This window comes from Phascolarctos cinereus, unplaced genomic scaffold, assembly GCF_003287225.1.
Source record: "Phascolarctos cinereus isolate Bilbo 61053 unplaced genomic scaffold, phaCin_HiC Scaffold_8;HRSCAF=390, whole genome shotgun sequence".
Classification (NCBI taxonomy): Eukaryota; Metazoa; Chordata; class Mammalia; order Diprotodontia; family Phascolarctidae; genus Phascolarctos; species Phascolarctos cinereus.
Genome location: NW_027556291.1, coordinates 65,687,485 through 65,713,536, shown reverse-complemented (window position 1 = coordinate 65,713,536; position 26,052 = coordinate 65,687,485). Strand labels below are relative to the sequence as shown.

At 46.8% G+C, this 26,052-nt stretch overlaps 1 protein-coding gene across 1 annotated transcript in view; it reads left to right on the top strand.

The window, feature by feature from the left end:
- Positions 1 to 15,767: 15,767 nt before the first annotated feature.
- HEPH (hephaestin) overlaps positions 15,768 to 26,052 on the top strand; it is a 68,963-nt gene continuing 58,678 nt past the window's right edge. The window contains 2 exon segments of the mRNA XM_020967266.2: positions 15,768 to 15,999; positions 25,305 to 25,512. Of these exon segments, the coding sequence (XP_020822925.1) occupies positions 25,340 to 25,512 (173 nt within the window). The 5' untranslated portion in view covers positions 15,768 to 15,999; positions 25,305 to 25,339.

Genomic DNA, 26,052 nt, shown 5'->3' with positions numbered 1-26,052 from the left:
TTCCCCATAGGGGTCTATCAGCTCTTTTAATTCATAGTCTTGCTAGTTATTTTTGTCAGCTCTTTTGTGATATAGACCCCAACTGGCTTCAGCCAGCTATCCAGTTAGCTAGAGACAACTTTTAAGCATTTTAGACTGTCTTTTGAAGTGAACTGCTCTTCTCCCCTTCAGCCTTATCCCTAAAGTCTTAACCCTGTTACTGAACTATGACAAGAAAATTTCTTTTAGCTCCTATCATCTATCTGTTTGTCAGCCTGGGTCCCCACAATTCATTCTAAAAGTCTTACTTAGCAAAACTACAATGGAATTAAAGTGGAGCCCTGGAGACAATATACCTTTCAACTCTCATCATGCCCCTGTTCCATGCAAATTATCTTAGGGGCAAGCCCAGAAAGAAGAAGGCCGAGTTGGTGAAGTTGGCCTAATTCTTCCCATTAATGAGTGAGAGGGAGTCTCACGGTATTTTCCATACTATCAAACTTAAAGCTGGAAAAGATGGTAGAGGTCATCTAATCAATTGCTCCAACCTCCCACGGACTAGATTTTATTAGGGAACATCTAGTCCAACTCCCTTTTTTTTTTTGTGAGTCAATCAGGGTTAAGGGACTTACCCAGGGTCACACAGCTAGTAAGTGTCAAGCGTTTGGTCTGAGGTCAGTTTTGAACTCAGGTCCTCCTGACTTCAGGGCCAGTGCTGTATCCACTGCGCCACCTAGCTGCTCCTCAATTCCCTCTTTTAACAGATGAAAAGACTGAGGGATCAGAGAGGGAGGAAGACTTGGTGAAGGTCACACAGCTAGCCATCAGCATCAGTCAGTCCTTTTTCCTTTTTTAATGGGACATGTACTGGCCACAGCTTTCTGCTTGCATCTTGGACTTAATTCTCCAGGCAAGGGCGGCAGGGTCAGAGCAGAGGTAATAGAAGGGAGCACTGAAGATGACAGAGGTGTTTGGACGGTGTGGAGAGACAGGTCATTTAGCCAGGGCAGTGGGAAAGAAGTTGACTTTGGAGTCCCTCAAGCCTTCAGCTAGCTTCCTATTGAAAGGGAAAAATGAGGCTGCTTAACATTTTTTTTTCTGTGTCCCCACTCCTAGGCCTAGAAATAAGATCCCAAGGTTGAAACCTTTCAGGAAAGGGCAGCTAGGTGGCGAAGTGGATAGAGAACCAGCCCTGGAGTCAGGAGGACCTGAGTTCAAATCTGACCACAGACACTTGATACCAGCTGTGTGACCCTGGGCAAGTCATTTAACCCCATTGCCTAGCCCTCCCCCCCCCAAAGAAAAAAAGAAACCTGCAAGGAGGAAGGACTGGCAACTATCCTTGTTACTGAGTACCAACCACAGAATTGGATGAACATGGAGCAAGAGGCTTATAGACAGACAGAGTAAGACGTAAGAAGAAAAGAAAGGTACAGGTTATGATAGACTTTAAAAACCAAAGCTCCAGAGTCAGAAGTTGTTGCTGTTCAATTGTTTCAGACTCTCTGTGACCCCATTTGGGATTTTCTTAGCAAAGGTACTAGAATGATTTGCCATTTCTTTCTCAATTAGGAAACTGAGGCAAACAGGGCAAAGTGACTTGCCCAGGGTCATGCCACTAGTAAGTGTCTGAGGCCGGATTTGAACTCAGGCAGATGAGTCTCCCTGACTTCAGGCTCAGCACTCACACTATCCACTGTGCCCCCTAGCTGCCCTTAGAGTCAGAAGGCCTGGGTTCAAATCCTATCTGTTATGTGGTCTACCTGTGTGGCCTAGGGCAACTCACTTAACTTTTCTGGGCCTCAATTTCCTCCTCTTTCAAGGAGGAATTTGAGAATGAGGGGATTAGCCTCTGAGACCCCTGTTCTGTATCTATGATCCTATGTATAATCATGGGCCTTCCCCTTCCTGGGCCTCAGTTTGTCGTGTCAAAATGACTGGGTGGGTCAAGCTGGCTTCTGAGGTCTTCTACCTCTAAATGTAGGCTACTATGATCAGAATTAATGCTAACAATCAGGTTTCTACAATTTTCCGAGGCTTTCAAAGCCCTTTCCTTATAGCAATCTCCCCTCCTGCCGCGAGCCCCAAAGGCAGAGAAGGCAGGTATTATAATATAATATTATATTATTGTAGAAACCTGATTGTTAGCATTAATTCTGATCATAATATTATAATCTCCTTTTTACAGGGGAGGAAACTGAGGCAAGTGACTTTCTCAAAGTTCCCCATTGGAGGACCTTAACCCCAGATCTTCCAATTCCAAGTCAAGCACTCTCTCTCCTCTATTAAGAGGACAAAAGTGGCCCCATTTCTCTTCCCCCATCCCCCACAGATGCCCAATCATTTTGGGGTAGGAGAGCTGCCCTTGACCCCTAAGGCCCCTGAATAACCTTAGTTTGCTTCTCAGACTAGCTTCTGAACTTCTCTCCTGCCCTTTATTTCATCCCCTTTCTTCCACAGTTCCTTTGGAAATTTCCAAAAGTATGTCCAATGCTTGGGTTGCCAATGGGGCCCAAGCCAGAGAGGCTTTGGGGCTGGGGCCACTCCAGCTAACTGCTCATTTTGACCAGAAGGAAATAATTGCAGAGAAAAACTCTCTTCCAGCCCAACTCTTTGCAAGGAATGTGAAACCAGGGTAACCCCTGCCTTTCCAGATGATTCCAAGGTTTCTCCTAGTTTTAGTCTCATAGAACCATAGAGCCAGACAGTACCTCAGAGCAAAGATGTCAAACATGAGGCCTATAGGCCACATGCAGCCCACAACACTCCTGAGTGAGGCCTGAATTAGATTAAAATGGAATTGGGAAATATTTAACAAAATAAATAAATATAGAAGAAAACATTACATACAATATAGCATTATGTTTTAGAATTAAGTCAACATGGCTAGTTCGGAAGTATGTTGTGCATGACTTCATATGTATGATGGGTGTTGTATTTCTTGCCTTCTCAATGGCTGGGGGAGGGGTAAAGGGGAGGGAAAGAATTTGGAACTGAAAAATATAAATTTGAAAAAGAAAATAAAATTTTAAAAAGAGAAAAGCATAAAAGTAAGTCAATCTGCAGCCCACAGGGGGCCCCCTTTATATGGGCTGGACCCAGCTACCTCCCAGCACTGGCGCAGGGATGGAACATAACTGCCATTAATATAAGGTAATCCCAAAGTCTTAACAGAGTTTTAAGTTTTAATAGCTTAGACGAATAACTACTTTAAGAGATGCTATCTATCTTAGTAGATCCTCACAATCCTGGGCAGGAGGTGCTGCAAGGTTTCTTATCCCCATTTCACAGATTGGGAAACTGAGGCTCAACAAAGTGAAATGATTTTTCCATGGTCACACAGAAAGCCAGAGTCACAGTCAGGAATTGAAGCCAGGCTTCCTGAATTCCAGTCCGAGGCATTTTTCTGCCACACCTGAGCTCTCCTTCCCCTAGACAACCTGGAATGAATTTTTGGTTTTTTTTTAAGTCATTGATATCTTTTGATTTGATATAGCCTTCATTTTCAAATGTATCCCTCTCCCTGCCTTACCCAGGGAGCCATCCCTTGTAGCATCGTGTTAGAAAGGGAGAGAAAAAAAAAAGGATTGAGGAAAGCTAGCCCCCTCATTAAGTATCTGGCAGTCTGAAATAGTCCACATGTATAGTCCCCTGCCTCTTCAGAGAAGCTGGGGCAGCACATTTCCCACCTCTTCCACAGTGTCAAGCTTGGTCAGCATAATTACACAGTGTTTGGGTTTGTTATAAACTTGTGGCTCTTTGGGGGATACAGAGTGAGTCTGTCCTCCTTGTCTGTTATGTGTCTTAGCTTGTGAGTTTCTCAACAGTAGGGATCCAGGCTATCCAAATGGTTCTGTACAAGCTTTGGCTTGACACCATGTACAACCAGACACGTAATCAGTACTTTGTGATGACAAAGAAAATAATACACCCACATTTGGGGGGAAAAGGAAAAAAAAAGGCAAAAACCCAAACCAGGGGAATGGCCCTATTCCACTGCCCACTACCCCCACCAACCAAGTCCGCCATTGAGGTGTCCCTTTGCTAAAGCTCAGCCGATCCCCAATCAAAGGCAATCTGAGGGAGGGTTGCAGCATGCCAATACGGGGTGGAGATTGAGGCTGGGAACAGTGCCCAGCTCAGAGTTCATCAGCTGGCTCCATTTCTGAGGTTCCATGAAGATAAATCACACCCACACTAGGTTTCCTGAGCAGGGATGCTTGAGCGTGTTTCAGATAAGAGAGTCCTCAGAGCTTCAGGCCTGACCCTGGACTGTCCACCATGGGAAAAGAATGACTGATCTTTTGATGATGCCATCTACTTTCTCAGAGAATTTCCATATCCATAATTTCATTTGATCCTCCTGATCCCATCAGAAAGGGGGCAATGGAGCCAATGGTGGGGGTGGGGCTTTGCCTCTGCCCTCCTTTAGCCACCCCCTGGGCTCCCCTTGCCCACTCTGGCTTTCAGGAAGAGGAGTCTCTCTGATTGGCCCAAGCAGGGGCATGGTGGAACCAATGAAACTGCCCTTCCTCAGTCATGTAGTATCTAGCGTTTTGGCCTAGGAATTAGGAGAACTGGGTTCTAATTTGAGCTTGACCTTGTGAGATATGATTCACTGGGGCCCCCACTCTATTCCAACCAGTATTAATCAATTTGACATTTTACACAGATCATATAGGGATAATTAGATAAGAGAGAGTAAGCCTTCATAGTAGGCCTCAAACTTTAATGTAATGTTCACTACTTGTTTACCCATTATGAAGCTCACTTGCACCAACACAAGAATGCTGACAAAGATAACTCCATCCTATTTTATTCAAATTCTATATCCAAACCTAGTGTGGGTGAGATGCCCTAATTCTCTGGAAAGTCCCCCAACTTATTTTTGTACCTCCAGACCACTCTCTCTTGCCTAACACGAGCAGATGACCCTCTTAGGACCACTTGGTCACTGGAGATGACTTTTGCCTTGCCCATCTTAATTTTTGGCCCTCCAGAGCAAGGTCTATCAATCAATGAGATTCTGGATTTTGTGTAGCCCTTCTAGAGTGTTCAGGTATCAAACCTTAGAAAAATAATGTCCTGGAGGATCCTCTGATAATCTCCTATGGAGTATGGACTCAACCAGGAGAGCTTGTACCTGGGCCTCAGCTGTGTTTTCCAATTTGTGTTGTCTTTCCCAAGTAGGTGACTGAACATTATTGTTAAGGTATGCATATCTAAGCTTAGACATGATCTTCTGAGTTTGGAAGGTGTGGAGGGTGAAGTTGGTTGGTCACGTTACCAGCAGACATGTACCTGGGGTTGTTTGGACAGTGTGGAACCCGAGAGGAAATGTAAAATGCTTAATTAGCAGGTGCGCCAACTGCTTTATCTTCTGATGAGGCTGTATAAGCCTCCCAGAAAACTCTAACAGTCATTGTAAGTTACTGAATCCTATTTTAAGGTGCTCTGCTGATGTGTGCTTTGAGTCTTTCCTATTTGACATTTTTTTGTGTGTAGGAATAAGTTGCCTATCCTAAGGGGGGGGAACCTGTGACCTCAAGGCCACATGTGGCCTTCTAGGTCCTCAGGTGCGGCCTTTTGACTGAGTCCAAGTTTTACAGAACAAATCCTTTTATTGAGTTGGGATTCAGTCAAAGGGCTGCACTTGAGGACCTAGAAGGCCACATTTAGCCTCAAGGCTGCAGGTTCCCCACCCTTGACCTATCAAATACCTGATTCATATTGTACTTTGGATATTCATATTGTACTTTCACTTACCCATTTTTGGAGAAATCCTAGGCATAAATCATATAACCTGAGCTATAATATTAAGTAAATAATTGCTAGCAGTAATGATAAATAAATAATAAGTATTAGCTAACATCTACATAATGCTTTAAGGTTCGCAAAATTCTTTACAAATATTATCTCATTTAATCCTTACAACAACCCTAGGATGTAGGTGCTATTTATTATGCTCACTTTACAAATAAGGAAACTGAGGCAGATGGTGGTTAAATGACGTTCCCAGGGTCACATAGCTAGTAAGTGTCTGAAGCCAAATTTGAACTCCCTGCCCAGTACTCTGGGGTAGAGGCTTAATGAACCAAGGAGTGTGAGAAAAGGGAGCCTGAAATCTCTCTTATTAGAAGCCAAGATCCCTCAGGACTAAACCTGGTTCAAGCCACATGCCTGGGTCCGGAGTAGAGAAGCCTCTCAGTGGAGAAGGGAGTGACACAGTACCCTAGTGGTTTCCAGTGGTAGGCAAGGTGTTAAAAGGAATTTCTAACCCTGAGTCAAATTGGGGATTCTGACATAGACCCTACCTGTGGCAAGCAGAAAATAGAAGGAAGAAATAATTCTACTGCAGAAACAAGAAACCATTTCAAAATTGGAACCAGAAAGAATATGGCAAAACAACAAGTAAAGAAAATTTAGCTGGAAAGGTAATATTTTATTGAGGAAGAAAAAGAGCCTTATAAAGGGGAAGGGACTTGTCCAAGGTCACCCACAGCCAGTAAAGTAGAAGAATTGAAATGTCAACTGCTCTGCTCTAACTCCAAAGCTTTTGTAAGTTTCAAGGTCAGCCATCAAGGCTGACTTGTGCCTCAGCTCTCTCCACTTCCCATGTCAAGGCTCACCGTGTCCTTAGAAGTGAACAGAGTGATGTTCTGCCCACTTTGCCGGTTCAGTCCGGATCTTGCCTTACAGGCCCTCCCCCATGAATTGTTTACCCTGAAGCCCTTTATATGTTTACAACACAACACATACCCCTGGGGGCCTCATTTGTTAAATAAGCAGCTAGACTTGATGAGCTCTCCACAAAGACCTTTACAAAGCTGACATTTTCTGTTCTCTGTTATTCAAAAAAATTATTGATATATTTTGCTTTTAAATCAGCTTAATTTCTCAATATAGCCATCCTCCCTCCCCTCCCCTGTTAGTCATCTCTTCTAGCAAAGACTAAGCAGATGGGGGGGGGAAGATCAATTAAGCTAAAACACCCAGCATAATTGAATCTTAACATTAGAAGCCAAGACAGGAGGGACGTGCATTTTTTAACTCTTCTACGCACTTAGGCTTGGTAATTATAGTTTTGTCGTGTTCTGTTCCTGTGTATGTGTGTGTGTATGTGTGTGTGTTCCATTAATATTGTCGCAGTCACTGTGTAGATTGTGGTCCTGGTCTGTTCTGTCTTCTAAGGGCCTTGGAATTCTCTGTTCCCTATACCAAGGACCCTTTCAGTTCTCAAGTCTCTGCCCTCTATTCTAAGGGAGGTGGAGCTCGAACTTTCTCTGTTCCCTGCTCTAAAGGCCCTCCTAGCTCAGCCATTTTCTCTTCTGTGGTCTCAGGGCCCTGGGGCTGGGACAGTCCAAGGGCTGTCTTAGCTCAGGCAATTCTCTATTCCAGCTATTTGATGATAACTAGTTTCACTCACGTTGCCCACAACCAATGAGGAAAAGGTCATGTATTATTGTCTTCTGCCCCCCTTCCTCTGTCATGCCCTTTGCTCATACCTTTTCAAGTATGAGCCGTGCATGAGTCTGAGAAATGCCATCTGACTCAGCCCTGCTTAGCTATAGGCTGGCTATAGGGTCTTAGTATGTTGGGCATTAAAGATGATGGATGCATAGTAGAGATACGCCTTGGTGGGCGTTCCCAACCTGGGAACTCTAACCTGGTTATGCCCGGAGCATGAGTCGAGAGAATAAGAAAGGGGGAGGACCAGGGGGGCCATGGCTGCTCCTGACTCCTGAGTCTAATGACCAGAGTTTCCTCCAGTATCTCCCTCTAAGTAACACATCCTCCCCTCCTTCCCCCCGTGGAAAACCTCCCTTCCTTCCCTATCACGTATCTTAGCCTTGCCAAAGCCTCTCCTTTGTCCTATCTCTCTGACCACTGGGAACAGGGTTATATTGTATATTTATATTTCTCCCTCAGATCTCCTTGAGATTTTTTAGGTTCTCTCCCCCTCAGCTCATTTCCCTAGCATGGCCTCTGTGACCAGAACTCCCCAGCCTCCTTCTTCCTCCTGCTTCTTGCATTTTCTTCTAGGGCCCCCTTGCCATGACCTTTTCCCAGCACAATGTCTGCCACACAGTAGGCAGCTATGCTTGGTAATTGATTGGTGCCTGTGCCACCATGCACTGGACCCAGCCAGGCACTGTATTTATGTGGGCACACCTCCTAGTACAACCCAACAACTCAGGGAAAGCACCCTGATTTTGTTTCCTTTCCGACTCAGCTCAAGGCCACCTCCAGGAAGCCTGTACTGATCTCCCCAACTGATAGTGCACTCTTTCCCAAAACTACCTGCATTCATTTTTATATAATCTACATACATTTCTTTGTGGTGCATTAGATAGGACACTGGACTTGGAACCAGAAGGGCCTAGGTTCAAATCAAACATCAGTCACTCTAGTACTATTTATATGTTATTTATATGTTATGTGCCAGGCACTATGTTGAATACTTTATAAATGTTATCCCATTTGGTTCTCACAACAACCCTGGGATGTAGGTGCTATCATTATCCCCATTTTACATTTGAGAAAACTGAGGCAAACAGAGGTTAAGTGACTTGCCCAGGGTCACACAGTAAGTATCTGAGGCTGGATTTGAACTCAGGTCTTAGCGACTCCAGGCCCAGCCCTCTATCCACTGTGCCTAGATATCCACTTAGCTACCTTGCTACCACTGTTTGCTGTACGGGGTGTCCAGGAGCACTAGCACCTCTGGTGTGAGGGCTTGCCGAGCCCTTTTCAGGGCTGCTCATCCACATTTGGTGTCCACCTGGCACCCAGCCTTCACCTATGGGTCCAAGAAGCTGTAGCATGCACAATAGCCACACCCGCTAAACTGTCTCAGCAGATGTGCCAAACCAGGTTGAGAGTAACTGAGAGGGCTCAAGCTGGTTGGTGAGTTGGAAGGGTGTCTACTTCAAGCATGTGAAGACTTTCCCTGGTAGAACGGGCAGATGAGAACAATTTGTTCCAATAGCCATGAAGGTGGCTGAAGTAGGCACTGTGCAGCACTTAGAGCTTGGTCAGACATCAAAGATGCCAAGGTAATCCACTGCATCCCAAGCCAATGACAGTCTTTCTAACTTTTGTCTTGCCACGGGACTTCAGTGACTCTGGAAGAGAGAGTAAGGCTGAGTGTGCAACTCTGCCTCACTTAAATCCAGTTCAGGCACAAATTAAGACATCACCCCTGGGGCAGCTAGATGGTGCAGTGGCTAGAGCTCTGGTCTTGGAGTCAGGAGGACCTGAGTTCAAATCTGGCCTCAGACATTTGACCCTCACTAGCTGTGCGACCTTGGGCAAGTCACTTAACCCCAATTGCCTCACAAAAAAAAAAATTATTGGGGCAGCTAGGTGGTGCAGTGGATAGAGCACCGGCCCTGAAGTCAGAAGGACCTGAGTTAAAATCCTGCCTCAGACCAACCACTTGACACTTACTAGCTGTGTGACCCTGGGCAAGTCACTTAACCCCGATTGCCTCAACAAAAACAAATAAAAAAAAGACATCACTCCTGTGATGTCCCTGGTCCTCTTCAAACAACAACAACAACAACAATAACAACTTGCTGTAAGACTCTGGGCAAGTCACAGCCGCCCAGTGTATCAGTTTCCTTATCTGTAAATTGAGAAGGTTGTCCTTGGCCTCTTTCCTACTTTAAATCTATATTCCTCTATACATTGGGTCTCCCCTGTTAGAATGTAACCTCCTTGAGGGCAAGGACTCTGTGTCACTCTTGTCTTTGTATCTCAGCACAGTGCCTGGTACACAGTAGGTGCTCCCTAAATGTTTAATGGATTGTATCTTACTCTTTTTTACGGAGCAGACTTATTGTTCCATTAGTGTGGAGAGCTTTTAGAGAGGAAGGTCTCTCTCCCAAATCAGGTTAGCACCTTCTCTCTAACTTAAGAGTCTTGCCTGATACCCTGAGAGGTTAGGTGACTTAACTTGCCCAGGGACAGGTTTCCAGGACATATCAGAGGGAGGATCAGAACTCAGGTCTTCCATACTGAGACCCACTGTTCTCTCTCCTTGTACTCAGTAGGGAGAGGAACTGAGTGCACCTCTGATTTCATTGGTAGAAGGAACTCTCCAGATAAGGACATTTCCTGTGCAATTTATAGTCTTAGAGGGTTAGTTACCCAGAACACTCCTCCCTCCCCCCATGACCAATATGTGTCAGAGGCAGGACTTGAACCCGTGGCTTCTCTTCTTTGCCAGGCTTTCTCTCGCCCTGATCCTTCATCAGTACTAAATAAACATGACAACATGATCTGGAAAGGAGTGCCAATTATGCGTTTAGCCCCGTGTTAGATGTTCTGAAGACCACAGACTACAGTAAAATTATCAGACTCCATCCCTTCCCTGAGGGAATTGAGTTGGGGAGATAAGATTCCCACAAAGGGTGGAAGGCCAGTGCTTTATAATTAAGCACCAAACTGCGTGGGATGGCCAGTAAGTGCTACAAGATTTCACAGGTCATAGACTGAGAGCCTAAAGGAACCTCAGAGGCCATCTGGATCAGCGTCCCCATTTTACAGACGAGGAAGCTAAGGCTGAGGGAGAAGTGACTTGCCCAAGGTCACACAGGTAGGAAGGAGCTGACCTGGGATTTGAACCCTGACTCTAGCCCTTGTCACCCCCCTCTCCCCCCACTGCAGCAGGAGGGAGAAGAGAGGGGTTCCTACCAGTCAGGCTTGGGCTGATCCTCAAAGGTTGGCTAGAGGCTAGAATGCAGAAATGAAGGGTCAGAGGCCAGCCTGAACATGAACCAGAGGGGCAGAGCCCTTTTTAAAAGGTTGGGAAAATCCCCTAACCCTCCTCCCACTGGGGGCCATGAGGCTTTGAGCTTTCCTGAAAGCAAATGGGACTTAACTAATCCCAAAAGAAATCCCTATGGGGCCTGGGAGGGCAGAATTTTCTGGAACTGAAATTGTGTATTTATAAAAACGATCAGGGATTTAAGGTTGGCCCGACCTTAGAGGTCATCTAGCTAAACTCCCTCTTTCTACACAGGAGGAAACTGAGGCTGAGAGAGGACAGCTGACTTGTCCCGGGTCACAAATGACTTGTTTGGTCCCAGGGAGAGCCCCCTACCAAATTTTATTCTTTTTAAATCCCAGTGTCTGGTACATTTTTTTTCTTTTGGTCTGGTGATCTCCTTGGCAGAGAAGCCCTCTCAATGAAGATTGGCATCTGCTCTACAATTCAGGTCCGTAGAGAGCTGCCGGGGGGGGGGGGGGGGGGCGGCACACTGGCAGGTGAAGTGACTGACCCAGGGTCCCACCACCAGTCATCATCCCATCTGGGATTTGAACCTGGGTCTTCCTGGTTCTGAGGCATAGGCAGGTGATCTCTCTTGGCTTCTACTTGTTTCAATAGGTCAGCTAGAGGTCAGAGGCCCCGCTTCCTTGCTCTTTGTATGCCCTACAACACAAGGGCCCCAATGAGTGTTTGCTCTCGAGCTGACCCAATCTGGTCCTTAAGAGGAACACGAATTTGGGGATTATTTATTTGTTTAGCTTTATTTAGTATTTTATTTTCCCCCAGTTACATGTAAAAACAATTTTTAACATTGGTTTTTAAGACTTCTAGTTCCAAATTCTCTCCCTTCCTCCCTTCCACCCCCACCCCCCACTGAGAAGGCAAGCAATTTCATATAGGCCATACATGTGTAGTCATGCAAAACATATTCATAATAGTCATATTGTGAAAGAAAACATAGATAAGAAAAAAAAACCCTCAAGAAAAATGAAGAAAGTAAAAAAAAGTGTGCTTCAAATCTGTATTCAGACACCATCAGTTCTTTGGGGATGGATGGCATTTTTCATCTTAAGTCCTTCAGAGTTGTCTTGGATCATTGTATTGCTGAGAATAGCTAAGTCATTCACAGCTGATCATCTTACAATATTGCTGTTACTTTGCACACAGTACTTTTCCCTTTGCATCAGCTCATGCAAGTCTTTCCTGGTGTTTCGGAGGGGATCCTGCTCATCATTTCTTATAGCACAATAGCAGTCCCTTCTAATCACATACCACAACTTGTTCAGCCTCTCCCCAGTTGATGGGCATTAAGGACTTGGGATTTAAACTGGACAAAAGTATCTCAAGGAGAGACTTTGTCCTTTAGTGGGCACAGGGAAATAGGCCCTGGAAAGATCAACTTCAACTGAGGCAATTTTTTTCATCTGTAAAATAGGATTGATAAGTATATTGCTATAATCCCAACAGCACTATCTCCCATTTCCCTAGCCCTTAAAGGTTTCTATGGCTTATTTTAGAAGCAGTATCCTTCATTCTTGAAGGGGACCACGACAGCAGGAGGGTGATGTCTTGACTTGTAAGCGAATTGGATTTAAGTGAGGTAGGGCTGCGCAAAGTCATCAGCCTCACTCTCTCCTCATTGGGGTCCAGTGGCAAGACATAGGTCAAGATGAGTGGTGATGGCTTCATAGCGGTTAAAGAGCTGACCTGTAGCCAGGAGGACCAGGGTTTAAATCCTGCTTCTGATACAGGTGACCCTGGGTAAATCATTTAATCTCTCAGTACCCCAGGCAGGTCTCTAAGACTATAAGTTGAAAAGCAGTTGGTGATCTGCATTAGTGGAGGGAGTTTCCTCATCCTGGAAGTCCTTAGAGAAATAAAATCACAGGTCTGTCTGATTTTCTTTTAAAGGCATAGTTTACTATTTCACTACTTTGCTCATGGGAAAGGGCTTGAGGAAAGCACTGTGTAATACTTCGAGCAACAAACATTTATTAATCGCCTACTCTGTGCCAGGCATTGTGCTACTCACTGGAGATGCAAAGAGGCAGAAGACAGTCCCTGCCCTCAAGGAGCTTACAATCTAACGGGGAAGACAACATGCAAACCAATATGTACAAAAGGAGCTAAATAGAGAAGACAAGTAATTAAGAGAGAGAAAGCCCTAGAAACAAGAGGGGGTGGAGGAATCTCCAGTAAAAGGTGTTTTAGTTGGGACTTAAAGGAAGCCATGGAGTTCAGTTCGAGGAGTGGAAGAAGGAGGGCATTCGTTATTATTATTATTATTATTATTATTATTATTATTATTATTATTATCATCATCATCATCATCATCCTCATCATCCTCATCATCATTATGCTATCATTTTTAAAGGTTTTAAGGAGGGATGGATGGATGGATGGATGGATGGATGTGAACTCTGAATTGCAGACAAGGGCTCATACAGACACTGGTAGCTTCCTCCATTCTCACTGCTAGAAATGTGGCCACAGCTAGCAGGGAGGTGGGGCTGCCCCCAGTGATTACTAAAGGCCTGCTTGAAAGCCCAGCCTGGCCCTTTGATGGTTCCCAGAGGTCTATAACCTGTCTCCTGTTGGCTTCTGTGAGTCACAGTCTCATTCCTTCCCCTCCCTGCAATAAAAACCTTAGTGCCTGGACTTGGACCCCAGCTTAATGAATCCCGTTCCCACCTTCCTGCTTGGGGCTACTGTGCTCCAAGGTCCATGGTAGAAGGGGGTGTCTAGAACCAGGGTGATGACGTGGAGGCCTGCCTCCTCCCATCTTGCCCAGGGGTTCCCATTTGGCTACGGTCTGGAGGCCCAAGCTGGGAGGCCCAAGCCTAGGTCAGCTCCCAGGTCTCCAAGGGCACCGGGCCACCTCTAGAGCTTTATGACAGAGACTTTGCTCTCCTGGCCCGTGCTTTTGGCCCATCCTTCTCCCAAGGCCATGCCTCAGATTCTCAAGTCACAAGAAGTCAGTGTGTGAGGCCTGCCTCCAGGACTGCAGCTGCTCCTAGCTTGGGACGTCTCTTCAACAAGTAAGGACAATGGCTGGGCTCTGGGCCCCCATCTCCTGTCTCCTGAGCCCTTCCTTTCTCTCACTAGTGAGACAGCTTAGGGCATTCTCTCTGGTGCTTCTGAGACCTCACCCTTCTCTTTCCCTTCCTCAATTACTGTGCCCCATGATTTCCTAAGGCTTTTCCAGCCTTCTGGTCAGGACTTCAGCAGCTTTTGGAATGGACAATTTTTATCCTTTGACAGAGACTTCCTTTCACCTCAAACACATTCCGACTGCTGGGAGACACCTTGGGAGATCTGAAAGGGATCTTGGGATCTAGAAAGTCTGAGCCAGATATGCCCTGTTCTAAGGCCCCATCCCAGCTCTGACATCTCATATCCTTAGCATACAGAACAGAGTATATTCCGGCCATAAGAAAGCCAAGTCTAGGGTTTCTTAACCATCTCTATCCCAAGGGGTCTCTGGATAGATTTCAGGGGGTCTGTGAACTCGGATGGGAAAAAAAAATTAACATTTATTGGCACAAACCTCTAACTGAAACATAGCTTTTCCTTCAGTTAGGAATTTATTTAAAAACATGATTCTAAAAAGAAATCTATAGCCTTCACCAGACTTCCAGAGGCTTAAAAGGGACTTAACACAAAAGATTAAAAACCCCAGCTCTAATCCAACCCTCCCATTTTCCAGATAAGGAAAGTGAGGCCCAGAAAGGAGATAAGTGACTTGCTCAAGGTCATGCCCTAGTAAAAGTGTCAGATCTGGGACCAGAACCCTTCCTGTCCCATGTGTTTTCTGGTTCTATACACTGCTTCCTTGTGAGACGCCGATTTGGGGGCCTTTAAATAGATTGCTAGGCGGATAGAGGACAACAATATATCGTAACAGCACTGAAGAGACCAGCAAATCTGACAGCCTTATATTAAGCATGAGGTCTAGAGGTAAGTGACTTGGCCAAGGCCATCCAATGTACTAGTTAGTAAGCAGTAAAACCAGGTCTCTTGACCTCTGTAGAGTCCAGCTCTCTTTCCTTCTGGCTGTTATTGGTTTTTCAATGGGGGCCTGTGGAGTTCCCTTAAAGGAAGAGCTTAAGCTGCTATCGGCCCACGGTTAAGTGCCAGTTAGAGGAAGTAGCAGGAAGGCAGGAAGAGGCAGCCTGGGAGGGTAGAAGTGCAGTTGTCAGGGGAGAGGCAGTATGCCTCAGGCCCTGAGCCTTGGACATTCAACCATTTGCTAGTTGGGGAAGGTAGAGTGGGAAGAGCGTTGGGTTTTGAGCAAGAGGGCCTGGCTTCAAAACCCTTCCTTTGTCACTTATTACTGTGGGATCTGGCTGAGTGACTTAACGGCCTTGGTCTCGTGGTGTTTGGATCAGAAGGCCGCTCTAAGGTACTGTCCAGCTCCGAATCTATGATCTGAATGAAGTGACTTCCCTCTTCTGGGCTTCAGTTGCTGCCTTTGAAAAATGAAGGGGTTAAAATAGGTGATCTCTCTAGTCCCTTCCAGCATTAATATTAGAAGCTTCCCTTCCAGTTCTGCTGTTCCATGCTCTAAGGTCTCTCTAGCTCTGACACTGTGGTTCTTCCCAATGCTGACCTTCCATATTCTAAAGCCCTTCCTAGCTCTGACATTTTCTGTTTTAAGGTCTCCATCAATTCTGACATTCCTTGTTCTAAGGTCCCTCCCAGCTCTGACATTCCCTGTTCTAAGGTCCCTCCCAGCTCTGACATTCCCTGTTCTAAGTTCCCTCCCAGGTCTGACATTCCTTGTTCTAAGGCCCCTCCCAGCTCTGACATTACCTGTTCTAAGGCCCCCAACCCAGCTCTGACATTTTGTGTTCTAAATCCTTTCCCAGCTCTGGCTCAGATGCTGGCCTAGGACGGGGCCTGGGCTGCTGCTCCTCTCCTTGGGGCCCGCTTCTCTCCTCCCTAACCCCTTCCTCTCAGCCCAGACAACAAAGACGCCCCGCTCCCTCCCCTTAACCCCGCCCCCGGCCCCTGGCCCCGCCCCTGGGCCCGGGCCCCAGCCCGGGCCTCTGGGAATCCCTGCCAGGATCTCGGCCCAGGTTGGTTCAATCCTAAAGGCCCCCGACACTTTCTGAACCGGGCCTGGGGAAGGGGCCGGGGCTGGGGCCTGGGCCCGAGGAGAAGGCCTGGTCTCCCCTCTGAGACCCCCGTGGCCTACTTGAGCCTGGCTTCCCCCAGGCTGCCGAGGGCTAGGCCCAGGAGGCCAGGTAAGCCCCCTCCTTTGTAGGCCCCTTCCTCTCTCTCCCTTCCCGTTCCCCTCCCCTTCCCTTCACCCTTCCATTCTCTGCTCCCCCTCTACCCCTTCAGAAGGCAAACAGGGTCCAAGTTGTTGGCACTCAGAGGGCACAGTGGCATGGAGTTCAGGGACAAGAGCAAGTGCATCCAGAGCCTGAGGATCTGGGTACAAATTCTTGCCCTTTTTGTATGCTAGGGCAAGACCCTTCCTCTCCCTGGGCCTTAGTTTCCCCCTCTTTAAAATAAAGGGCTTGGACCAGATGGCCCCTATTCTAAGGCAGGGTAAACTTAAGCATTAGATTTGGAGACTATCCCTATTCCTGCCCTGCCCCTCTTACTAGCCCTTCGAGCTCAAGCAAGTTGCTTTCCCCTTTCTGGGCCTCAGTTTCCTCTTATATAAAATGATCTGACTCATGATGTTGCGGCAGTGGGAAAAAAAACCAAACCCTCATTGGCTGGGATCTGGGTGGTAATTTGGTTTCTGTTACTACCCATGTGACTTTATAGGCCCCAGAGATTTAAAGCTGACCTTAGGGGTCGGGAAACTGAGGCTGAGGGTGGTGAAGTCACTTGCCTGAGATCAGAGTTGGGAATCAAGGCCTGAGGAGCTCCTCAGGTTCTAAACTGAAAGCTCCACATTGGCTTCCCTCTCTGGCCTCAGTTTCTTCCTCAGCCAAAGTTTCCAAGGCCGGTGAACTGGAAGGTGCCATTTTCTCTGGCCTATGAGCTTGAATTTTTCCTGGGAACTTCCAGTCCTGCTCTCCTCCCCCCCAACCCTCCAGAGGCCAATGAGGTAATGAGTGTGAAAGAGTGTGGTATAACCACTTAAACTATTTAAAAACCCCCAACCAGCCCCGTGTCAGAGTTCTACTTTGATGTGGTTTTAAAACTGGTAATATGAGGATATGAAGTGGCTTCTGAAGAGCTGACTTTGAACACTTCCACATTGAGTGAGCCAGTCACAGCACAGACGGTCCAGAGACTGCCAAAAGTCAGTCTGGTTTGGTGGGCCAAGGCCTGGGTTGGGATGCTGCTGGCAGCTGAGGTGTGCTGGATGAAGCCAGGCACAAGGGCCCCTTGGGCAAGTCTCTGGGGCTCAATTTCCTTCTGCTATTTGTACCAAGCAATAGGGCATAGTCGCAGGGGTGGGGAACTTGCGGCCTTGAGGCCACATGTGGCCCTCTAGGTCCTCAAGTGTGGCCCTTTGACTAAATCCAGACTTCACAGAACAAATCCCCTTCATAAAAGGATTTATTCTGTAAAACCTGGACTCAGTCAAAAGGCCACACCCAAGGACCTAGAAGGTCCTTTCTTTCATGTTACCTTTCCCCCTTACCCCCCACTAGTGGATAGAGTACAGGTTATGGAATCTAGAAGATCCAGGTTCATAGCTGGTACTTACTAGCTCTCTGGCCATGGGAAACCCATTTCTACATGGTGAGTCTCAGTTTCCTCATCTGTAAAGTCTCTTCTAGCTCCATGATTATCACAGTGCTTTAAAACTTTCCCGTTCTATGGTCTAAGGTCCCTCCCAGCTCTGACTTTGTCTGCTAACGGCCTTCTCAGCTGGGACTTCCTATGTCCTGAAGACACCGATCAGTTCCGATATTCTCTGTTCTAAGGTACCTTTCAGTTTTGACATTCTATATTCTAAGATTTCTTCCAGCTGTGACATTCTCTGTCCTGAGGCCCCTCCACTTCTAATATTCTGTGTTCTAAGGTTCCTCCCAACTCCAACAGTCTATGTTGGAATTTGTGTTAAGCCTTGAAAGAAGCCAGGGAAGCCAGAAGGTCAAAGTGAGGAGGGAGAGAGCATTCCAGGCATGGGTGACAGCAAGTACAAGGGCAGGGAGGTTGGAGATAGGGCATCATGTTTGAGGAGCTGCATGTAGGCTGTTGTAGCTGGATCATAGAATTCGTGGATGGGTATCAAATGGAAGATTGGAAAGTTAGAAGGGGTTCAGGTTGTGAAGGGCTTTGAACACCAAACAGGAGATATTTTAATTGATCCTGGAGGTAATAGGGAGCCACTGAAGTTTAGTGAGCTCAAACCTGAGCTTTAGGAAAAATCCGCTTGGAAGGACTGGAATGAGGAGAGACTTGAGACAGGAAGGCCAAGCACAGCGCCATTGCAATAGTCCAGGCCTGAGGTGCTGAGTGTCTGCCACAGGGCATTTTGTGAGTGGACAGAAAGGGCCTGGCATGCAGGAGCCCCCCAATAAGTATTGGCTGTTGTGTTGTAGAATAGGAGCTCTGGAACTTGTCCTTTTTCTTGGCTGGCCTGCCTAGTTCCAGGTGAAGGAGATGCAAGTGCAGTGTTCTTGTACTTTGACCTGAAAAGAACAGCATGCAAACTCTCTCACCTGTTGTTTATATCTTCCTTGGACAGGATGCTGATTTCCCAGGGTGGATCAAAGTCTCTCTAGCAGTCTGAGCCTGAAGCTTTGCCAAGCACACCCAGCCCAGGGCCACTTTTCCCATGTCCTCTGGCAGAGGGGTAACTCTTGACCTCTTCCCCTCTTCCTCTCTTGCTATTGCACTTCCTGTCCTGCACTTCTCCCTCCTCTTTCCCCTCTCATTCCTAGACTCCCAGACCTGTAGAAATCATCTGGTCCATTTCCTGATGTTTGTCCAGCTTTAGCTGTTTGCAGAGCACCGTGGTGGGAACTGAGGTGGGGAGCCAGTTAGACTATGCCCCTTATTTCACAGATTATGGAGAGATGAGGTACTTTCCCAAGGTCACATGTGCTCTCTCCCTCCCTTCTCTTTCCTTCCTTCCTCTGCAGTCAGTATACATCTGCATTGTTTTGTATCTGCCTTTGAATGCAGCTGTGCACAATTCCTTCATTTGCTCAATAAGCATATCTTTAGAGCCCACACAACTTAGGTATGACATGAGTCCTGCCTTCATAGTAAATGAGGTAATAATTGTAAAGCTTTGAGCACATAGTAGATGCTATATACATGCTATTTTTATCATGAAGAAGAAGATCATGATTATGCTATAGGAGGGGGACATAGGCCAGGCCTGACTCAGATTGGCCCAAGTTCAGGTTTAGGACCGGGACAAGATCAGACATGCGTACCCATTCATCAGTTAGCAAAAAGAAGTTTACTTAATCAGCAAGGATGCAGCATTGATTCAGTTGGGCGCAGTTTCCTTGCCTCTGGGTTGGCCATGTTGGTGTCTTGGCCAGAATCTCCCCACTCTTGGTGAGTAGACTTCTGTACTTGGGCCTGGAAATTAAATTCATGCCTTAAGCCTTAGCCTCCTTGTCCCAATTCAGTCTTGAGGTGGTTTCAGATTGTGTGGGGTAATGCTATTGCTTCTGTAATACCATGTAGTCCAATCCTTTTTATTTTTACAGAGGAGGAAACAGGCCTAGGGAGGGGATGACCATGTCGGAGGAGAGAAGCTAGTATATTGGAGAGATGTTCCAAAGTTAGAAATGATAGGACTTGGCAATAGATTGATTATGGGGATGAAAGTGAGGAGTCAAGGAGGACACCTTAGTTTTACAGCAGGGATGGGGAACGTGTGGCCTTGAGGCCACATGTGGCCTTCTAGGTCCTCGAGTGTGGCTTTTTGACTGAGTCCAAGTTTTACAGAACAAATCCTTTAATTAAGGGGATTTGTTCCATGAAGTTTGAATTCAATCAGAAGGCCACACTTGAGGACCCAGAGGGCAAGGATTTGTTCTGTGAAGTTTGGATTCAGTCACAGGGCTGCACTTGAGGACCTAGAGGGGATTTATTTTGTGAAGTTTGGATTCAGTCAAAGGGCTGCACCTCAGGACCTAGAGGGAATTTGTTCTATGAAGTTTGGATTCAGTCAGAGGGCCACACTTGAGGACCCAGAGGGCAAGGATTTGTTCTGTGAAGTTTGGATTCAGTCACAGGGCTGCACTTGAGGACCTAGAGGGGATTTATTTTGTGAAGTTTGGATTCAGTCAAAGGGCTGCACCTCAGGACCTAGAGGGAATTTGTTCTATGAAGTTTGGATTCAGTCAGAGGGCCACACTTGAGGACCTAGAGGGGAGTTGTTCTGTGTAGTTTGGATTCAGTCAGCGGGCCACACTTGAGGACCTACAGAGACACATGTGGCCTTGAGGCTGCAAGTTCCCCACCCCTGGTTTAGAGCCTCAGTGCCTGGGAAGATGGTCATTCCATGGACAGTAACAAGGAAGCCAGGACGAGGAGAGACTTTGACATTGGAGAGAGTATTTTCAATTTAATGAAGATGTCAGAAAAGAAGAGAATAAGAGGAAAGGAAGTAGATTGTAGAAAGCCTTCTCAAGGATTTTAGCCAGAAAACAGAGGAGAGATATAGGATGAGAGCTAGAGGGACTGGCTGGTTCAAGGAGGGCTTTTTGAAGATGGGTGAGCCATGGGCATGTTTGTGGGTAGTAAGGGAAGGAGCTTATAGAAAGAGATTGAGGGTTAGTAACCGAGTCAGGATGATAGAGGAGGCCATCTGCTGGAAAAAGCTAGGCCTGAATGAGCTCACTTGTGCACATAGAAGGGTTTGGCATCAGGCAAGGCCACCTCAGTGTGTGAAATGGGACAGTGAAGGAGACAGTGGGGAGGCATGGAAATGATTTGAGATGAGGAGGAGGGGAGATGAGGGAGCTCTCTGGGAACGGGCTCCATTTTATCTGTAGAGAGGAGGCAAGTTCTCAACTGAGAGGATGGGGAGGAGGAGCCATAGGATGCTTGAGGAGGGATGAGGTTTGAGAAAAAACGCTGTGGTGAGTGAGATAGCAACTTGATTAGGGAGCTCTACAGGGATTGCCATGTTACAGCTAGGGCCCAGTTGAAATTAAGTAACAGAAATTTGCAGATGGCCCAGGGAGAAGAGTTTCATAGTTTTCATTGGCTTTGTTCAGAAGCACATGAGGAGCATGGGAGGGAGTGGGGAGTGAGGAGGAGGAGTGATCCAAGGCTGAGGATGAGCAGGGCAAGATTGGCCATAGGATAAGGAGGACAGGGGCTGCCAGACAAGAGCTGTCAAACTCAAGGCCTGAAGGCAGCCCAGCCAGATTAAAATGTCTTTGGGAAAAATTTAACAAAATAAATAAAAACACAATATGACATAGCGCTTGTTCATTTGTGACTTTCTAAGTCAATGTGCAGCCTTTGAGTCTGACGCCACAGCTGTAAATTATGCCCCCAAAACCACTGAACCTCGCAGACCCTTTGACTGGGCAACACTAGGTCTGTATCAGAGAAGGAGGAAAAGGACAAAAATATTTCTAGCAGCTCTTTTTGTGGTGGCCAAGAATTGGAAATTAAGGGGGTGCCCATCCACTGGGGAATGGCTGAACAATTTGTGGGACATGAATGTAATGGAATACTATTGTGTTATAAGAAATGATGAGCTGGATGGTTTCAGAAAACCTTGGGAAGACATATGATCTCATGCAAAGTGAAATGAGCAGAAGCAGGAGAACTATTTATCCAATAGCAATAAAAGCATAAATTCAAACAACTTTGAAAGACTTAGGAACTCTGATCGATGCAGTGGTACCCGAGGACTGATAATGAGACAGGCTTCTCACCTCCCGATAGAGAAGTGATGGACTCAGGGTACAGACTGAAGCATGCACTATTTTGGACATGGCTAATGTGGGAACTACATTTCTGACTATAAATACTGGCTTTTCTTGCTTTATCAATCAGTAGGAGAAGGGGACCTGGGAATTTGGAACTAAAAATACAATTGGAAAAAAAAAGAACACAGTGTAGATTTCAATTGATTCACCAAGGTGTCAAGAAGAGGAAGGAAGGAGAGTGTAGGCAATGTAGGGGTGATGGTCTGGGAAGAAACTGAGGGCTGGAGGGTCATGGTGAGGATGAAGAGGTGGGCTAGGGGTTACAAGGCAGAGGGAGAAATGGAATGCCGACAGATTGTGATCAGATGAAGGAATTTCCAAGCTCATGATTATGAAAGTGGTACATTTGTGGGTGATGGTAAGGTCAAAGGTATGGCCATCTCTGAGTATAGCTGAAGTGGGGTGGAGGGAAACTGAGGAAGTAGGAAATTAGGGTGTTTGAGGTCAGTCAGTCAGTCAATAAGCATTTATTAAGGTCATTACTATGTGCCTAGCAGTCTAATGCAAACAACTATGTTTGACTGAGATGATACAGGCTATATTGGAGTTAATCTCAGAGGGAAGGCACTAATACTAAGGAAGATGGACTGGGGAAGGTTTCTTGTGGAAGGAGAGACTTTACAGAAGACAAGAAAGTTAAGGAAGAGATGAGGAGGCATTGGGGACAGCCAGGGAAGATTCTTGTAGTTGGGAGATGGAATATAGTATTCCAGAATCAGTGAGAGGTGATCTGGTCAGACCTATGTTTAAGCGAGATTGATTTGGCAGCCCAGCAGAGGCTAGGCTGGACTGGACTGGGGAGAGGCTTGAGGCAGGCCATGGCAATCGTCCAGGAGGGAAGTGAGGAGGGCCTGGACCGTGGTGGTGGCGGTGTCAGGGGAGAGAAAGGGGCTCGAAGAGGGATCATCTGGAGGAATACCAATATGTATGCTAATGTTCCTTAATAGGAGGGCAGGATTTGGGGAAGAGAGAAAGACTGTGAGCGAGGCACTGAATTCATTGAGGAAGGAAAGAGTGTGTCCTGGGAGTTTGGAGAAAACAGCTACCAGAAGCTTGATTGTGTGATTAATATGGATTGAATGAACCTCAAATGAGCCAGCATGTAAATTGTGTAAACAGAGCTGTTGAGGCCATGGGAGTGAATGAGGTTGTCAAAGGAGAGGGGACAGAGGGGCCATGGATGGATCCTTGGGAAACCCTCGAAATATGGTTCTGGTCCAGTGAACTCTCCAGGGTTCTGTGTATGTTGGGGGGGGGTTGGTATGCTTGTATATTTCTTCTTGTATCTGTGTTTCTGGGGGTGACTGCTTAGCTCCACTGTGAGAGGTAGGTGGGGCTTTCTGACTGGTCTGGGGAGTGAGAGTTGCCTCTCACTCGGAATAAGGTCTGTAAAATGGGACTGAGAATCCCCTCAGGGTCTTAAAGGAAATAGAGAAGACCAAATCGGAATTCTGGTGTCATCTAATTTGGTTTTACTACAACCTGGAGAGGAGAGGAAGAGGCTAAATCACTTATCCTCTCTGGGTCTCAGTTTCCCTATATGTAAAATGGGATCAGACTAACCAGCTGGTCCCCTTCCAGCTCTGACATCTTGGGATTCTAACATTGGGCCTTCCCTGGGCCAAGAGGTACCAGAACTGTTCATCTAAATCATCGAAAAGAAGCTCTAAGCCGCTCCCTTGGCCCACAGATTACCCAGTGGGAAAGGTAGGAATAATGGGTATATTACAACCCACCTCTGCCAGGCAATCCTGGGCTAAACTACCTGCTGGGGCAGGATCCTAGGCCTCTAAAGGGGGCCCTTGGAGGCCACCTGGCCCAACCCCATCATTTTACAGAGGAGGAAACTCAGGCCCAGGGAGGGGAAGGGACTTGTCCAGGGTCACACAGAGAGCATTAGTGCTATATAGCTCATCATCCTCATTATTGGACTGTTAGGAGTGTCCTTCATCTGAAAGTGGAATGGGCTGCCTTGGAAGGTAGTGAGTTCCCTGTGACGAGAGGTCTAATAGCAAGGTGATAAGATGTTGTAGAAGAAACCCTGTTCAGGTACAAGTTGGATTAGTTTCTCCTTTTGCAGAGGGGTAGTCTGAGGCCCACAGTGGGAAACAGAAGTTCTCCTGTCCTCTGGGAAAGGAGAACAGGAAAGGCAGGCAGGCACAGTGCTCCCAGGGGGTTTGGATAACCCAGAGGTGGGGGGGCCAAATCCCCACTTGGGCCTTCTGTCTCCTAGGTATGTCGAGGCAGCTCAGTAGGCCCATGACTAGAATGCTGGGCCCTGGAGTCAGGAAGACCCAAGTGCAAGAGCAGCCTCAGACACTTTCTAGCTGTGTGCCCCTGGTCGAGTCACTTCATCTCTGTCTGCCTCAGTTTCCTCAACTATCAAATGGGATTCACCTGTTGCTCAGGGTTATTGTGAGGATCAAATGAGATCAGATTTGTAAAGCCCATAGTAGGTGCTTTCTCCCTTCCATATACAGAGCTTATGTTTTTCTAATTGTTCTCCATGCTGTGTCCCAGCTACTTGAGGGCAGGGCCGATGTTTCTGTCTTTCTTGGGCCTCTTCTAAGCACTTAGCCCAGTAACTGGCCCACAGGAAGTGGTCAGTACATGGCTTTTGACTATACCATGTTCCTTCTCACATGATGTGGTAGGGGAGAATGTTCTCTGCTCCCTCCCATTCTCCATAAAAGCATCAAAATGCTTTTCACTCTTCTGTTTCTTCATTAATAACATAGAAAAATAAAGGATTAATGAACTAAATGTGCAATTAAAAACTCTTATCAATTGCCAGGTGCGATGGCAGCTGCCTGTAATCTCAGCTGCTGGGGAAGCAGGGGCTGATGCAGATTGGGTGTCTCTTCCTGTTAGCTTCCCTCTCTTCACCACTGGCTTCCCTGGGGCACTTCTCAGCCCCATTCTCCAGGCCCTAGACTGAGGCAGAGACAGGGCCAGACTCTTACTCCCCCCTTTTCATTTAAGAGTCCTGGTGAAGGTCGAGCCTCCTACTCTTTGTGAATTCCACAAATCCATTGGCATCCCCCAAATTAGCCCACTCTTCCATGAATTTCTGGCCTCTCATTAGGGTGAGCTGAGTGGTGGGCAGTTAGGTGGTCATAAGAGGCTGGCTGTCTTAGTGGACCACAAGCCAAATCTGCATCAAGAAGGTGAGAAAGATGCTGGGACAAAGGTCTGGCAATCTAGCATCTTGTGATGGTTCATTTTTGTCTTTGTCCCATCGCCTAGCAGAGATCCCTCCCCCTACTGTACCACACAGAGAGATAGGCTGGGATTGGCACTACCCAGAGGTGCCCAGTCCTTGGTTCTAAGTGGCACACACACATGGTGTTCCCGAAGTCTTTTTTAAAATTTATTTTTATTTATTTTTTCCTTTTTTTTGTTCCCTAAGTCTTAGTGAAGTTCCCAGGCTATTTCAAGCTATTTTCACTTTTCTCCTCTATAAAATGAGGGAGGTTGGACCAGCACATCTTAAAGGTATGGAGCAGTGCATCCTGGGAGAAGCTGGCCCATGGCCTTGCTGTCCTGCTGTCCGGCTTGTCTTTACTTTTCCTTCCGTAGCCTTGGGCCTAGGCCCCTGCCTCGTCCCTCCTTGGCAGCCTCTCTGGCTACATAGACTCAAGGCTTCTTTGGTGTCTCTCTTGCAGAGCAGCAGCTGCCTCTACGTGTGCCTGCCAGAGCCATGCAGGCCATGGGCCAGTGGTGGCTTCTGGGGGCCCTGCTCTCCATCCTGGTGCTGTGGCCTTATCCGGCTCAGGGGGCAACCCGGATCCACTACCTGGGCATCCGAGAAGTCCAATGGAACTACTTGCCAAAGGGGAGAAACATCACGGGCAAGTCAGTGGAAGATGACAAGTAGGTTCTACCTTGAGTAGGATTGGGGGAGGGCACGTACCAGGGGGTAAAGAGCCCTAGGTGTCCTGGCCTCTGCTATGGGACATGGAGAGGCCTCCTAGGAATAGGGGACTTAGAGCTTGAAGACCTTAGATATATTCTAGTATAGCCTCCTCATTTTACAAATGAGGAGACTGAGTCTCAGCGTGAAGTGACTTACCTCCGCAACCAAGGTAAGTCTTAGTGAATAGCAGAATTAAGATTTAAAATGAAGTCCCTTGACACTAAATTCATATTCGACTATCCCACAATCCCTCTTTAGGACTCTAGTATGGCAACAATAATTCCCACATCTAGGGAACATTAAGGTTTACAAAGGGGCAGCTAGGTGGCACAGTGGATAGTGTGCTGGCCTGGAATCAGGAAGACCAGAGTTCGAATCCGGCCTCATACACTTACTAGCTGTGTGACCTTGGGCAAGTCTCTTCACCCTGTTTGCCTCAATTTCCTTATCTGTAAAATGAGCTGGAAAAGTAAATGGCAAACTAATATCCGCCAAGA